We start from the raw sequence: 17,653 nt of genomic DNA, 5'->3' as shown, positions 1-17,653 counted from the left end.
GCTAAGGTAATTACAGGAGCAGAAAATGCGTTGTAAGGTTAACTTCCATCTGCAGAGTTCAGAAAAGATGGTGGTGGAGGGGAGGATCCAGATGGCTTGGATATTGAAGTAGGTTTATCCTACCCCATCAAGGGTGAGGCCACCTATGAAAGCAGCCTGGTAAATACCTGTTCCACTGAAATCATTGCACAGCTTTTTTGTATTAGTATGACTACATACAAGCGGTTCACCAGGCTGAACAGCCACCACCAACCTGTGGTCAAGACCAAGGTAGGCCACCTTGTGGCACATTATGCAGGTTAATATATCATGCCTGATTTCAATGGCTGCTTCACTACCTGAGCCAGTGGACCCTATTCCCTAACACCAGCTTTTCTGAATGTTGCAGATGGGAGTTATCTTTACAACACCTTTTTCACTTGGGTAACATACTGTCCCCACACTCTCCACCCAATATTTTCCACACCCTCTGTCCTGTTACCTCCTCCTCATTCTCATCTCGCACCCTCTTTGTTTGCCACCATGACACTGCACCTGTTGGCATTCTAGTTCCTGTACACACTGCTAGACAGCACCCCTCTCTCCCCATACACATACACTGCTATACCTTCCCCATCCCTGCTCCCTACAGACTGCTGCTTCCATCCTGTGTCATAGTTGCATTCTGGCCCAACCTGCTGGAATTATTCAAGTGTGAAGTGTGCTGGCTTATGTGAATGAATGGTGTGTGTGTGTGTGTGTGTGTGTGTGTGTGTGTGTGTGTGTGTGTGTGTGTTCTGACGAAGGCTGTTTCCAAAAGCCCAAAAGCTTTTTGTGTCTTTTAATTGTACCTATCTGCAACTTAATTTGTCATCTTTACGGTAAGTAGCAATCTATAATTTCCTACAGTGATCATATTCTTGCTTGAACTTTCCATTGTCTGAAAATGTTGGAACATTATATCCTCCAAGGTTTAGTGCTTGACCATTCCTAACATTTATCTGCATAAATGATTTACCCGAGACACTGTAGGACTTCTCAAAAACTGTGGTGTTTGCTAATTACTCAAATAAACTGATAAAAGGCACATCATATATCACTGAACAACCTTGTCACTAGTTGACAACAAACAACTGTACTTGTGATGATATAAATACTAATGTGTCTCAGTCGCAAACAAAAATAACTGAAAAATTACAGAACTTAATATCAGTGAGCACACACTAGATGAAGATACCTACATATGTGGTGTTCCCAGGCATCCGCATGGGCATCATACTGAAATAGCACCAGTGTGTGTATGTTGAAAAGAAACCTTAATTTTGCCTGCTTTGCATTTACAAATATCTTTGTGTTGTTTCACATGATCACTATCATTAAAAAAATACTTAGTATACTTTAGTATGATGTGAAAATATTGTATTAAGTTAATAGTTGGTCATCTTGAGGGAGCAAAAGATTCTTGTTCTTACTGATGAATGTACTCCATAATGGGATGTGTGATTTATAATCAGAATGAACTGTGCAGTTGCAAACACAACTCTTCAGGTAAATATAATATAGATACAGAATATTCATCCCTATCCATGGTTCAGAATGGAGTTTTGTATTTGGATGCAAAAGTGTAACATTTTCCCAGTGGATATCAGACAGGACATTAAATAATCACAACTATTATAAAACCTTTTTAATCCTCCTTTGTTTTATACCGATTTTAAAATGAGCTGTATTAATTCTACTAGACTGTTAATGTTCATATTACACAGATTTTGACTTTGCCAGTATGACACAAAAATGTGCTACATAAATGCTTAATTTCAAGTTTTAAAAAAAGCAACCTGTAGTATTGTACAAGTAGGAGCAATGTATTTTATTCCAAAGAAACTGCTCTTCTAGTTTGTATATAAAGTAATCCAATAGCAGCTATAATTATTGGTGTCAGTGAATTAGCATTAGTCTTCATTTGTCGTTAGTATGTTTTGCAGAAGATTCTTGCAGTTTCTTCTTTGGGCTAGTAATGTATATCTTGACATGTTTCTTGTCTTTGAAGACTTTCCTTCCTGTTACCTAATGTATGTGTTATTGATGCATAACTGACATTAATGAAAACACAGATCAGTTACTTTAACTGAAATGTATAATTTTGAGTCACATTTTAATTAGGTACTTGATTTTATGTCATTTTCTTGTCACAGTAATAGGAAATTATTTTCTGTTGATATTCCATTTAAGAATTTTTTCATGTACTGATACAGTGCATATACTGCATGTGAAGTGATATTAATGAATTTCATCACCATCATTTCTTAAAGTATGATTTTATTTCTCCATGTTTTTCTTTGTTACAGTTATGTGTTCCTGAATTTCATCCTCAGATAATTAAGGAGGAGGTGAGTCACAAATACATGTTAATGACTATTAATGCATTCTTTTCCTCAGGAATCTAACTACCTCTGGTCGAGTTTTTACCGCAGTGTACAAGTAGTGCTTTGAAACTAAGAGGAAAGGAGGAGTATTCTTAGACAGAACTAAGTTCAGCTACATGTGAAATGTTTTTTATGCAGTGTAGTGAAGACTTGATGGAATTCAAATTTCCATCATTTATACATTCTCAGTAAATGAGACATTAGAACTCAGGGCAGATTACAGACAAATGTGCAGTCACAAAAAAACTGCAAAATGCAGTAGGCCCTAGTTTGATATTGGCTTACACAGCTATTTTTTTACTTAGGATTATGTATGAGATGTGCTGGAGAACAACGAAACCCTAGTATTTAAAGAGTTGAACCCATGTTCAGCAATACACATTAGCCTTTGCTAAGTGTAACCTAATAGTGTGTATTCTTGGGGCAAGTCTCAGTGTTTTAAAGTATAAGTGCATATGGTGGAATTTAGTGTATTTGTAGTGGAAGGCAATAATCTTAAATCAACAGCACTCAGAATGGCATGAATGGCATTGTTAATGAGATAAAATTTGTAGTTGAAGCCTTCTGTTGGCCACCGGATTTAGCTGGAGAAGAAGCTGATAGCTTTAGACAGAACCTTTTTCCATAGCTCTGCAGTACATATGCAAGTCATGCTGTAACAGTTTGAAGATATTTTAATCATCCCATAATTGGTTGGGTAAAATCACAGTTTTAAATGTTTTATACTTGAAGATGGAGTTCCTTGGGATATTGACAGTGTAAGGTAGATGTATATGAGAAACAGAACCTACTTCACAAGAGGTACAAGACAGTGTAATCCATTTAGCCAGATGGTTACTGTTAAAGTTTGTACCAGAAGGGTAACACAAGTAACTTTCATTATCTATTATAGGAAATTACTGCCAGAGGGCTTGTCCTGAAGCCCCAATAAATTCAATACTAAGGCCGTGAGTATCTCAAACAATAGTGTCTAGAAATTAGGGAGTGGGAGAAACTGAAATAGAAGAAACAAAATATTTTGAGTTATCTCTTGAAATGTTTCCTTATAGAGGAAATTACAGACTGTTGACTTATTAAAGTAGGCATATCACTGCTGTTTGTGACACAATAAACATTATGAGAGCTTTTTAAATTCATCTCAAATTTCTGAAGACTCATGACAGATTAAGTCCCTGTAAAGTTGTTTATAGAATTTGTGAGTGAGTTATCTCTGATGTTGACCATAATTTACTGCAAATATCTTGAGGGACGGTATATTCCCTGTGATTAGGCAAGAATACAGATCTTATCTCCACATAAAGACAGGTCTAGAACTGATCCACAGCACAACTATCGTATCTCACTTAATATTTGATTGTAGAATAATGGAACATTCTCTGATTTCAGGCATATTGACGTATCTGGAGCAAAAGAGCCTCCTCTTTAGAAATCGGCATGAATTTCAAAAATATTGATCCCATGACGTTCAGCTCATGCTCGTCACACGATATCTCCGATGACTTTTACAAAGTATGAGAGGCTGATTCAGTAGGTCTTGATTTTTAAAAGACTTTAATTCAGTACGAACCTGACATCTAAAGAAAATACATTCATATGGAACATGAAGCAATGTCTGCAATTCATCCAAAAGATCCTGACAGACAGCACACTGTAGGTTATCATGTATGAATAGTTATTTAAAGATGCTGGAGTAGTAAATAGTGTGCTTCAGGAGAGAATGTTTGGACCACTGCTATTCATCTTGTACACTAATGGTTTGGGAAGTTGCGTTGTTTGAAATCCCAGGCTTTTCGAGATACTGCAATTATTCAAGAGAGATGACTGCCTGGTAAAAATTCCATAAATATTCAGTCAGTTAAATCTTGGCAAAATATATACCTGGCACAGAGGCTGGAAAGTAGTGTTAACACAGAGACTGAAATGTTATGCAATTTATGAGAAGTGAAGTGAAGGTATCCTTTGACTACAGGATTTTAGTCACAGCTAGTCAGTTATGTCATACAATTACTTTAGAAGTAACCATGTGTGGAGATGAGACATGGAACCACCACATAGGCTTAGTTGTAGATCGTGATTCATGGTAAGGTATTGGGAAACTACAGTATGCATACAAATCAGCTTAGCTGAATATACCAAGTGTGGTGGCACAATAGTTAGCACACTGGTCTCGCATTCAGGATGAATGGTTCAAATCCCATATTTGTGCTAGTGGGCAAGATGACACATGAAGTGCCCAAAAGCAGCTGGTTGTAGGGCATCATGCTCATCCTCAGTCTCAGAGACTGAATCAATGAAGCCCTCCCAGTCAGAGAAATCCAAAAAGACCACCACTCCAAGAGCAAGGGAATTATGGTGGCACCCACACAACAGTTGCCTACAATTTCTGCTTCTGAGGATGTAGTGGAGATTCTGGCATCCACTGAGGACCTAGATCTCCCTCAAACACAGTGTATGTTGACCGCACAGGTACTCATCCGGTGGCAGCAGGTGACCCTGAGGTGTATACTGCCTTCCCAGTCTCATGATCACATTATCCTCCAATGGAATTGCGACGGTTTTTTTCCACCACTTGGCTGAGCTACAGTAACTTTTAGGCTTGACACCTACTTTCTGCATTGCCCTCTAGGAAACATGGTTCCTGGCAATGCAGGCTTCTGCCCTTCGCAGCTACAGAGGATACTACAAGAACTGTAGCGAATATAATAGGGTGTCTGGTGGAGTTTGCTTTTATGTTCTAAACTCAGTCAGTAGTGAAACTGTGCCCCTTCAAACCCCTCTTGAAGCTGTGGCTGCCAGTCATTTCCTGCATCGTCCTTGTTCTATCTGCAATGTATATCTTCCTCCAGATGATGCAGTACCCCTGAATGTATTGGCTGCTCTGATTCATCAACTCCCTAAATCTTTCCTACTTTTGGGAGATTTTAACACCCATAACCCCTTGTGGGGTGGCACCATGCTTACTGACTGAGGTAGAAATGTCGAAAATTTACTGTCCCAACTCGACCTCTACCTCTTAAATACAGACCTACACCCCCCCCCCCCCCCCCCCCATCCCACATTCACGTGGCACATGGCACCTATTCGGCCATTGGTCTCTCGGTCTGCAGTCCTGGCCTTTATCTATCCACTGTAGAGCACAGCACATTACGACCTGTGTGGTAGTGACCACTTCTCCATTTTCCTGTCACTACCCCGGTGCCATGCCCACAAATGCCTACCCAGATGGACTTTAAACAGGGCAGACTGTGTAGCCTTCACCTCTGCTGTCAGGGTTGAATCTCCGCCACATGACGCCATCCACATTTTGGTTGAGTAGGTCACTACAACAATCGTTTCTGCGGTGGAAAACGCGATTCGTCGTTGATTAGGGTGCCGCTGGTGAAAGCCAGTCTCTTGGTGGTTGCCGGAAGTCGCTGAGGCAATTAAAGAGCGTCTGCAAGCTCTGCAGTGACAAGCGACACCCATAACTAGAGCACCTCATAACCTTTAAGCAGCTCCATGCCAGTGTTCACCAGCTTATAAAAAGACGGAAACAAGAGTGTTGGGAGAGGTATGTCTTTACCATTGGGTATCATACATCACCTTCCCAAGTTTGGATGATGATCAGACTTGTTTTTGGGTACCAGGCCTCAACAAGTGTCCCTGGTGTTATCATCGATGGTGTGTTATCCACTGGTGCAAATGCGATTGCCGAGCCTGAGCATTGCAAATTACCCCGCAGCCTTTCGCACTCTCAAATGGCGGATAGAAGCGAAAGTTTTCTCATTCACTTCAAACCACAGTGAACCCTATAACGCCCCATTTACAGAATGGGAGCTCTTCAGTGCTCTGACACAACTCCTGGGCCAAATGGGATCCACAGTCAGATAATTAGATATCTCTCATTTGTTTGCAATCTACATCTCATCTTCTTCAACTGGATCTGTTGCAATGGTGTCTTTCCATCGCAATGGTGGGAGAGCACCATCATTCCAGCACTCAAAACTGCCAAAAACCCACTTGATGTTGATAGCTATCAGCCTCACTCACATTCTTTATAAGCTGCTGCAACATATGGTGTGTCGGCAGTTGGGTTGGGTCCTGAAGTCACGTGACCTACTGGCTCCATGCTAGGATGGCTTTTGCCAGGGCTGCCTATCATTGATAATCTTATGTCCCTCGAGTCTGCCATCCAAACAGCATTTTCCGGATGCCAACACCTAGTTACTGCCTTTTTTATTTACGAAAAGCGTATGACATGACCTGGCGACATCATATTCTTGTCACATTGAATGAGTGGGGCCTCCACAGCCCACTTCAGATTTTTATCCAAAACTTCCTGTCGCTCCGTTACATTCCATATCCAAGTTGGTGCCTCCCATAGTTCCATCCATATCCAGGAGAATGGAGTCCCACAGGGCTTTGTATTGAGTGTCAGTCTATTTTTAGTGGCCATTAACGACCTAGTGGCAGCTGTGGGGTCATCCATTTCACCTTCGCTGTATGCAGACGACTTCTGTATTTCGTACTGCTTCTCCAGTACTGGTTTTGCTGATTGATGAGTACAGGGAGCCATCCATAAGGCACAGTCATGGGCTGTAGCCCACGGCTTCCAGTTTTCAGCTGCAAAGTCGTGTGTTATGCATTTCTGTTAATGTCGTACTGTTCAACCGAAACCAGAACTTTACCTTAATGACAATCCACTCGTTGTTGTGGAGACATATCAATTCTTAGAACTGCTTTTTGATGCCCGATTGACTTGGTTACCTCACCTTTGTTGGCTTAAGCAGAAGTGCTGGCAACATCTCAATGCCTGAGCAGCAGCAGCTAGGGTGCAGATTGCTCTACGCTGCTGCAGCTCTACAGAGCCCTTGTTGAATCCAGCCTTGAATATGGGAGTCTGGTTTATGGTTCTGCAGCACCTTCAGCATTGTGTTTACTCGACACAGTGCACCACTGTGGTGTTGGACTAGTGACGGGAGCTTTTAGGATGAGTCTGGTGACAAGTTTCATAGTGGAGGCTGGAGTCCCTCCATTGAAGAACGACTCACCAGTGATGTTGCACACGTTCGTAATTCTCCTGCATATCTGAATTTTACCGTCTCCTTTTCCCACCCTTAGCGGTTCATCTCCCGCATCGGCGGCCCAATTGAGGGCTTACAATTGCAGTTCACATCTGATCTCTTCTGTCTGAACTGGAGTCCTTACCTTTACCACCTATCCTCGAGGTCCACTCACGCACGTCTCCATTGTTGACAAACAGTTACAGGTTTGTGTTCACAGGTGATTATCACTTCAAAAGACCCTTAACAAACACAATCATCACAACTTTTTCACATAATTATCAATACTTCCTGGCACCAAAACACCAAAAAAGGCAATAAAAAGATAAGTATATTTGCTCATTCTTGTGACAACTATGGGACTTTGTTCATCTTCTCATAATTGGTTTGCTCTTTGTTATATTTGTTTTAACATGGCCATGCAAAGAAAAGCTCTATTATATATTATAGTAGCTCATCAATAGTTTTTAATCATGTGTAATGTATTTCATTCTATTTGTGCTTATCTTTGTACTTTTTGATTCATATTGCATGCATATGTCAGTGTATGAGCACACAACTCGGAGCCATCATCTCTGCCAGTAGATATTTATTCTGTAATATAGTGCCACTCAAGCAAAGGGTTGTGATGTGGCAAAGTGCAATATGTATTATTCAAATTGTTTGTACTTACATTCAGTGTGTATTTGCTATGAATAGGCACGAAACCAAGTGCAGCTAAATACTGTGTATAAATTGAAAAATTTACACTCAGAATGTATTTGTCATCGATACCATGAGGCAGTGCAGTGTTAGTATATGAAACGAAGTTTTTGTTAAATAAAATTTTCTGTACCATCAACTAAATTTCCATTATTTCTGCATGCACCACAAATATTCAATTTAGTTGCACATATCTAAGATTATATTCATGTAACACACCTGACTACGAACTTGTAGTGGCCTGAAAAGTAGTTGATGGTGTTAGCTACACATCTATAACCTTCTACTGGTGGTTGACTAAGTTGATATGAGTTAAGTACCAGTTTGCATTCCCACTGAACATGTGCGCACTAATAGAGCCATCTAAAAGAGACAATTGCTCAATTAAATTACAAGGTCACCACCAGTCCAAGCCCTTCCTAATATATGAGAAAAGACTGAACTGGAAATTAAAGTACTTGTTTAAAAGAAAAGTTAATCAAATACCAACTGTAGTGAGCGAGATAAAATTGGTGAGTTTGTTGTTGTTAAGTGAACTCAAAAATTGGTCAACAGCTGGTGTTTGTGCAGCATTTAAAAGCAAGCTAATATTATAAAGAACAGAGACATGAAACACATTAACTTGCAAATCAAACAGTTATTTGGTGGGATGTAAATGAAGTAGTAGTAAATAATAATAATAATAATGCCTCCCGTTGGGTAGACTGCCCGCCTGGTGCAAATTTTTAGATTTGACGCCACATCGGCGACTTGCGTGTTGATGGGGATGAAATGATGATGACTAGGACAACACAACGCCCAGTCCCTGAGTGGAGAAAATCTCCAACCCAGCCGGGAATTGAACCTGGGCACTCAGGATTGACAGTCTGTCACGCTGACCACTCGGCTACTGGGGACGGACTGTAAATGAAGTAACAGGGCACACAATATGAGCATTTACTAAACACATTTATTCCCAGATAGCCACAAGGAATTGTGGGTGGCAATCCTATCAGAATACTTAAATGGTGCCTGAACATGAAGTAAATTAATCTGATTTGATAAATTGAACTTACGATGCACATTTTAACTAGAGGTACATGAGGGAAAAAAAGGAAAAGAAACAAGAAACACAACTTCATTCATCCAGTCTAGTTTGAAATGAAAAAAAAAAGTTAAATGGAACAAACCACAATCATTATGTCAAAGCACTAATCACAAAGAGATCTATGCACATTGAAACATCTCATTATCATAGATACCCAATGTCGAATTTGCGCACACGACATACAATGGACCAAATTTACCAGACGGCAGGCTATCACATATTTGACCATTCTCAATAGAAATAAAAGGTGATGAGAAATGTGTAGAATCAATGAGGGAACATGATTACGAGAATGAACAGTTTATGAATGACCATGAATAGGTACCGAGATCAGCAGGGTGGAATATCCCAGTGGTTCAAGGAACATGTGGTCCCCAATAAACAAAGGCAGTTACCAAGGGCACCCACAAAACACAAAAATGCTATAGCACGCAAAGTCATAATAATCCTCACCATTCTCAACAGTTAAAAGCACCCTGCCTCAGCCTAACCATATTCTGTGGAGTGCACATGACACTAGAATTTCCAAAAGAGCAAAATAAAATTCCAACCATGGATAAAATAATACACTCGGAGGGGGGGGAGAAGAGAAATGCCTCTTTGTCCATGTAAAATATACCTGAGCTAATAAACACAGAACAAAGCCCAAAAGACACATGAAAACTCATTCCTTTGCACTCTATCACACACACGAAGTTAACTTAAAGGAAGGACTTAAGTACACATCTGGATTACACATGAGAAATAAATGGATCGCAAAGTATTGACATAATGATGCAAATCACAAGTTGCTTACATTTAATACGGAATTTTCATCAAGTCCACTACTCAGTCCTTCTGAGAGAGTTTATAGAAATATTCAGGCTGATCAAAGTCTGAGATTAATTAATGAACTATTATAATAATTGCAAACTTAAAACAGTTTCTTTTAGAGATTTTTCGTTTGCCCTGGTCATCTACTGTGAGGGTGAAAATTGTGCAGCATTGAGATTTCTAGGAACAAACAAAATTGTTTGCCTTATCAGTAATTGTTTAGTAAAAGCAGTGGATACTCTGCCTAAAGTGAAGATAATTGGCACAGCATTGCTCAAGGCCTGTAACACAATACTTCACCTAAGCATTAACCAATAGAACGTTGCCTCAAGCCAAATCAGTCAGTAGTCAAGGAAATAAACAAATTAAGAGGATATTCCTGTGTAACATAAACTTCAAAACAACCTTAAATTTACAGAATTTTTGTTGCAGGCCATGCTGCATGAAATGTTCTGACAGCAGAAGGTATTCTGTTAGAAACTTAGGTCCATTTCTTCGCAGTGGTAGTTTTTTAAAAAATGATTCTCAAACCAAAAATTCAAATAGAGAGCAAATAATGATTTTAGATTCAACTGGAATATAATGAGTGCTGTTATATGTCAAATATTTATTTCCTTTTGTTCTCCTACCACAAATGAAAATTCTCGAAATAGGCAACTAATGTTAGAAAAAGTCAACTGAATCTTAGCTTTATGTATGTACTCTCTTTCATACATTTATTCTTTCTTTGGAAGGTATTATATACTCAAATTGCTGATATTGCAAAAGTGCTAATTAAAAGGAAAAGTACTGTTGCATTGTAAGTGGTTAGGTTTTTCTTTTAACTTGCAAAATTAACACAATGACAACTTCACACCCAGTGTGGACATAACTAAAATATATTGTTACGTAGTCTTTCACAAAATGTGCATTGTGTATTTCTCATCTGAATGTTGTCAACAGTCTACTTTTTGATAAAGTGGCAGTTAGAAATATTTCCCAATGGAAATGTGAAAGTTGGAACGATGACAATCTGTGATAATGTTTGGAAATGGTGACAAATTATTGATCCATGAAATAATTGCTTATGCTTATATATTTTATTTTATTGAGTAGTGCAAGTGACTCATCGATAGTTACAAACACACTTCTCATTCATACTAACCATCACCTATATACGTACTCTACAAACCACTGTGAAGTGTACGGCAAAGGGTACCAATTATTAGGACTTGTTGTCATTCCATTGGCACATGGAAAGGCAGGGAAATGGTTGTTTAAACTCCTCTGTGTTCACTGTAATTAGTGTAACCTTGTTTTCATGGCCCTTGCAGGAGAGAGAAGTAAGATTCATCACCTAAAGTTGATTTTCCAAACTTTGTAAATAGAATTCACATTTTACATTCAAGTGTGTGCCAGTGTAGTTCCATCATTCACATTGCACTCTCCCTTGAGGTCAGACAAAAATGTGACTACTTTTGCTTTACTTTTTAGTCATTGAATGTCCTCTGGTGTCCCATGCACTTCAGCAACAATCGAGCATGGGTTTTACAAGTGGTTTGCAAGCAATCTTCTTTTTAGACTGACTTCATTTTCCCAGTCTCACTGATGCAGATAGGAAACATATGATTAATAGCTGTCTGCTCCTACTGTGGTCAGTAGATACCAATAGGGCATAGTCCACATCTCAAATGAGCCCCTGGATAATGTGTAGTTCTGATGTGGGTCTTCTCTTCTGAGTAGATTGCTCTTTGCCTGAGGGAACTGCCACACTTCGTCCATTGGGGCACCACATAAGTGTGGAGCATGTAGGAAGATTTTTCCCAGTCACAACATGATGAAGTGAATTACATTCATTTGGGCACCCTATCAACGAAAGTAAACACCTCATACTTGTTGTTAAGGTGTATATGGATAAATTTACAACCAGTCCTCACACTCACTTTCCATCCAGAGATTTGCTGTTCCACCACTGGCACCTATTTACTCACAGGTGAATGTGAATCAGCATCACAAAGTGCGTGGTTCTCAGGTTTTCTAGTGACACCATGCTTCAGAGGTGCCATAATCATTGCCACAGAGATCTGATAACTGCAGAAGCTTGAAGCCTGTTGACCACATCAAATAGATCATGTAGCACTTTGCAGACATTGGGCAATTTCCCCAGCATCTCCACAAAACTATGCAACTGACATCACCCAGTAATAACGAATAGGGACATGAAAACTTCTAAAGACTGGCTGAAGTAAGTATAGTAAATGCTTCACACAAGTAAAGTGCTTGTGCCAGCTGTAAGTTACTTGGGTGATAGTTTCTACTGTGGAAGGTGACCTATTATGGCCCGAAGTTTTCTGCTGTTGTGACATTGTTCGATTCAGGAGGTAGTGGCAATTATGACATAGTGAAGCTATACATCATACTTTCCTGTTATTGCATAGCAGTCCAACCTATTCTCCATCTCTTGGGCGAGGACACCTTCGTGGGTGTATTTTCCACCATTCACTATGCAGTGTCACTTTCTGCATTGTTGATGACCATGGACATCCTTGCACCTGATGTCCAGCATGGTAGCCAGTCTCTTGTGGTGGGGCCACCATGTATCCTGTTGGTTATAGCCCCCTGATAACACGGGGGTTGCTTTGCTTTGCTGATGCCTGTGTTGTTAATTCCCCACATATGTCAAGGAGTACATGCCCATGCCCCTGGAGCATCAAGACTCCCGGCAATGGCCATCCTACCAGGTGGCCTTTGCTGCGGCTGGGTGGCGGCAGAGGGGAGGAGTGTATGGCATCAGGGTGGATGACACATGACGAAGTGTAGTCCATCATCTCTTGCTGGTGGTGAAACACCAGCAGTCTCTAAGTGTTTACGAGCTCAATTCAGTGCCCAGAAACATGACCCCAAATCGTAACCCTTCCTGGCCACACCATGGGAGGAACATCAGGCTAAGGATGGCAGCAGATTTTATTCGGCCCGGTATCTTGTATTTTCGAGAGTTTGAGAGCTGATGGGGAATCTTTCATGACAACGAAGCCTCAGTTTTTTGCTGAGCGTTTAGAGGACCAGTTTGGGGAGGTGGAGGGCTTGTCCAAAATTAGATCTGGCTCAGTCTTGATCAAAAAAGCATCCTCTGCCTAATCATGGGCATTACTCGCTTGTGACAAGCTGGGGATGTTTTGTAACCATCATGCCCTGTAAGAGCTTAAATTTGGTCCATGGTATCATATTTCACAGGGACCTTTTTTTGCAGTCTGACGATGAGCTGCTCGCTAGTCTAGAATGACTAGGTGTACATTTCATCTGGCATGTCCAGTGGGGTCTGAGGGATAATAAAGTTGGCACTGGTGCCTTCATCTTGGCCTCTGAGGGTGATACATTGCCCGAGAAGGTCAAGGTGATGGTCTACCACTGTGATATAAAGCCCTATATCCCTCCCCTGACGCGGTGCTTTAAGTGCTGGAAATTCAGCCGTGTGTCTTTTTGCTGTACTTCCAGCATCACATGTCGAGATTGTGGACGCCCATCACATCCCAATACTCCATGTACTCCACCTCCTATCTGTGTCAACTGTGGAGAGCACCATTTGCCTTGCTCGACAGACTGCAGGATTCTCCAGAAAGAAAGGAAAATCATGGGGTACAAGACCCTGGACCGACTGACCTACACTGAGTCTAAGAGAAAATTTGAACGCCTGCATCCTGTGGCTTTGACATCATCTTAAGCCACCGCTACAACAGTTCTGGCTCCATCAGCTCTGCCTACCCCAGTCACCTCTCAGAGCCGGAAGACTACACCTGCACCATTGATGGTGGGGGGGGGGGGGTTTCTCGTGCACCACGTGCTTTGGGAGCAACCCCCCCCCCCTCCCAACCATTGGGGACATCCATCTCCATTTCTAAGCCAGAGAAGCGTAAGTCTTCTTCAGCTACTCTCCCTAGGAAGGGTCCCTTGGATCACCCCCTTCCCAGGTTTCTACTTGTGAGAAAGATGACACTTCTGTATTTCGTACTGCTGCTCCAGTATTGGTATTGCTGAGTGTCACCTACAGGAAGCTATCCAGAAGGCACAGTCATGGGCTGTAGCCCACGGCTTCCAGTTTTCAGCAACAGTTGTGTGTCATGCACTTCCGTCCATTTTGTACCATTCATCCGGACCTAGGATTTTACCTTCATTATGATTCTTAGGACTGGTTTTAGACACCCGATTGGCTTGGCTTCCTCATCTTCGTCATCTTAAGCAGAAGTGCTGGCAGCACCTCAATGCCCTCCATTGCCTGAGCAACACCAAAACTCGCCAAGAGTGGGGTTACCTTGAGGGAAGATCTGATGCGCAAAAGACTAAAAGTTTTGAACGCTGCGATCACACAGTTCGGCCTTCAAAATGTATGGACCCAGGATGGCAGGATCGTAGTCAAGACGGAAGGAGGGAGGAAAACGGTGACGAACATGTTCGAACTGAAAGACTGAGCGAAATCTCGCGAGACACAAAGTCTCATATTGTAATCTGTCTAATATAAGTTAATTTTTATTCTTTCTTTTCATTTTTTTAGCTTAAATACTGCACCGTTATTTCTATAAGTACCATAAGTACTCTGTTTAAAATCAGTCAATTGTTTCACAAAAATATTGTTTCTTTATTTGTCTATCATAAGTGCTCATGTATATTCATATTGTCAGTTAAATGGGAATTAACATTCTCCATTAACAGGAATCTCCTTACAACCGCCTTTCTATATCTGTTATTTTCATCTTCGCCACTACCACTACTACTACTATTATCTTTTTCGTAACCACTACTGCCACTTTCCATCTTTCTTTTCGCTCCCTTCTTCGATACTTCCAGCGTGTTTTTCACCTTTAGTTCACAGATGCTTGAGTCAGTCACGACCTTGGACACCTGTAAACATGTCTTCCCCCGCGAAATCCAGCTTTTGTCCCTCTTCCGGCCAGCAGGTAAACGGAGCGCGCTCGGTCCTACATGCGGCCACAATGGGACGGACCGGTTCCGGCGGCGGGCTCTTTGTGGCGAACGCGTAGTCGCTAACGGCTCACTTCGACGAGTTCTGTGACCTGTTCTGCCAATCGCTGTTCCACATTATCCTCGTCTCTGAAACTTGGTTGAAACCAAACATTTCTTCCGACCCTATCCGAATCGCTGGTTACTCTCTCCTAAGGGCAGATCGTGAAACACGACGCGGGGGTGGTGTGGGTGCCTGATCTGACACTTACTGTACTATGCACATCAGATGCAAAGGGCGAAGGATAAGTAGAGTTCTTGTTTTTAGAAATAAATACATCAAATCAGAAACTGCTAATTGGAGTAATCTATAAACCTCCAAACGTCGGTGCCATGTCCTCCTTTCAGTCTGCCCTGTTCTCACTCGTGACACAGTATGAACACATAATCATTATGGGCGACACAAACATCGACTTACAGCTAAAATCTCCCTCTGCCGAAAAACTAAGGCGACTGTTCCACTCCAATGATATGAGTTTAACACCACTGGACCCAGCTCATCACACGCCACACAGCCACACACTCATAGATATAATAGCAACAAAGCGACCAGATAAAATAATCCGCGCCAATCAGACATCCGCTCCGGGACTCTCTGCTCATGACGTGATATTCTTAAATACTCAGTGCATACTACCAAAGAAAAATCTCACCTGGTAACCTACAGAAACTTAAAAAATGTTAACCATGATGCTCTTCAAAAGGATTGCTCAGACATCCCTTGGCATGATATAAGCAATGAACCGACTTTAGACGGAAAAATTCGGCAATTATGTAGCAAAATTATTGCACTGTATGATAAACATGGTCTTCAACGCATTGTCAAGGTAAAGAGAGCTCCTGCTCCGTGGCTAACCACTGCATTACGCCAGTTAATGAATAAACGTGATGCTGCACACAGGGCCTTCAAGCGTAACCCAACTCCCAAGGCGTATGAAGCTTATAGGAAACTCCGAAACAGAACGAAGCAAAGCGTGAGGAATGCCAAAATCAGACATGCCTGCTCTGTCGTATGTGGCATATCAAAACCTGCTGCACTGTGGAAAAAGCTGCGCAGTTGCGGTATAGGGAAGTGAAGATATGACGTTGTTTATCAAACGTCTGCAGAAGAATTAAACGATTTCTTCTCAACAGCTGTAATCTGCCACGCAGTGACAAATTACCAGCCCCAAGATATCAATCTCTCGGGAGACAAGTTTTTCCTAAAACATGTTACTACCGGCACAGTACACAAGGCAATTATGAGAATCTCTTCCGAGGCAGTAGGAAATGATGGAGTGAGCATTGGCATGATTAAAAACGTCGTAGACACTATTATTCCTGTTATCACAGACATCTTCAACCTGTCTCTTGTCAGTAGTATATATCCTACTGAGTGGAAGCAAAGTTTAATCCAGCCTATACCCAAGACTGACAACCCTAAGTCGCCAGGTGACTACAGGCCGATCAGCATACTACCTGCAATATCTAAAGCCCTAGAATACATCGTCCATGAACAGCTGACGGATTACCTCAAAACTCATAACATCCATGATGAATATCAGTCAGGCTTTCGAAAGCACCATAGTACAGCAACTGCATTAATCAAAGTAACTGATGACATTAAACATGCTATGGACAGACGTGAAGCTACTATCCTAACACTGTTTGACTTTAGCAAGGCTTTTGACACAGTTGACTTCAATATATTACTAATTAAAATGAAACAGCTGAATTTCTCAATCAGCGCAATACACTGGTTCGACAGCTACCTCAAAAACAGAAGTCAACAAGTCGTTTGTGGGTCGGAAAAGTCATCATGGAAAAGCGTGCACTCTGGAGTTCCCCAAGGCTCCGTCCTTGGTCCACTACTCTTCTCACTGTACATTAATGATATTTCTTCAGTGATTCACTCCTGCAGCTACCATCTATATGCTGACGACATCCAACTGTACATAAGTGCAAGCCCCAAAAACATTGCTGGCGCAGTAGCGAGTATGAACGCAGATCTTTGCTCTGTTTCTCGATGGGCACAGAACCTAAGTCTGAAACTAAACCCCAAGAAATCCCAGGTCACACTTATATCTCATCCAAAGTTAATCAGCCGGTACTTTCACAAAACGGTCCCTCAATGGTACCCAACTACCATACCAAAAAACAGTAAAAGACCTTGGAATAATCTTGGATGAACACCTAAACTGGGAAGAGCAAACAGTCACAGCTTGCCGGAAATCGCTCTTTTCCCTACATGCAATTCAAAAATTTAGAAAAATATTTCCAACCCATGTTAAACAAAAATTAGTCCAAACACTAGTCTTGCCTAATCTTTACTACTGCGATGTAGTTCAACACGGGACAAATAGTGAAAATTCTAGATGCCTCGAGCTAGTGATGAATGCTTGCGTTAGATACGTGTGCAATGTTCGGTTGTATGATCATATCAGTCCTTCATACTCCCAGCTAGGTTGGATACGCCCACATAAGGCACGCGATCTCCACACGATGTGCTTACTTCATCGATTTCTTAGCCACTGGTGCCCCCAATACTTATCTTCTCACATTAAACACCTATCATCATTCCACAATCGCAATACCAGATCGGATACGTCTATCATCTTGGCTGTACCTTT

At 41.3% G+C, this 17,653-nt stretch overlaps 1 protein-coding gene across 2 annotated transcripts in view; it reads left to right on the top strand.

The window, feature by feature from the left end:
* LOC126295301 (zinc finger protein 708-like) overlaps positions 1–17,653 on the top strand; it is a 202,866-nt gene that overhangs the window by 50,524 nt on the left and 134,689 nt on the right. For both annotated transcript variants that reach the window (XM_049987738.1, XM_049987739.1), the window contains exon 4: positions 2,328–2,369. In XM_049987738.1, the coding sequence (XP_049843695.1) occupies positions 2,328–2,369 (42 nt within the window). The remainder of the gene's footprint in view (positions 1–2,327; positions 2,370–17,653) is intronic.

Source organism: Schistocerca gregaria, chromosome 11, assembly GCF_023897955.1.
Source record: "Schistocerca gregaria isolate iqSchGreg1 chromosome 11, iqSchGreg1.2, whole genome shotgun sequence".
NCBI classification, from domain to species: Eukaryota; Metazoa; Arthropoda; class Insecta; order Orthoptera; family Acrididae; genus Schistocerca; species Schistocerca gregaria.
This window is presented reverse-complemented; position numbering and strand designations above follow the sequence as displayed.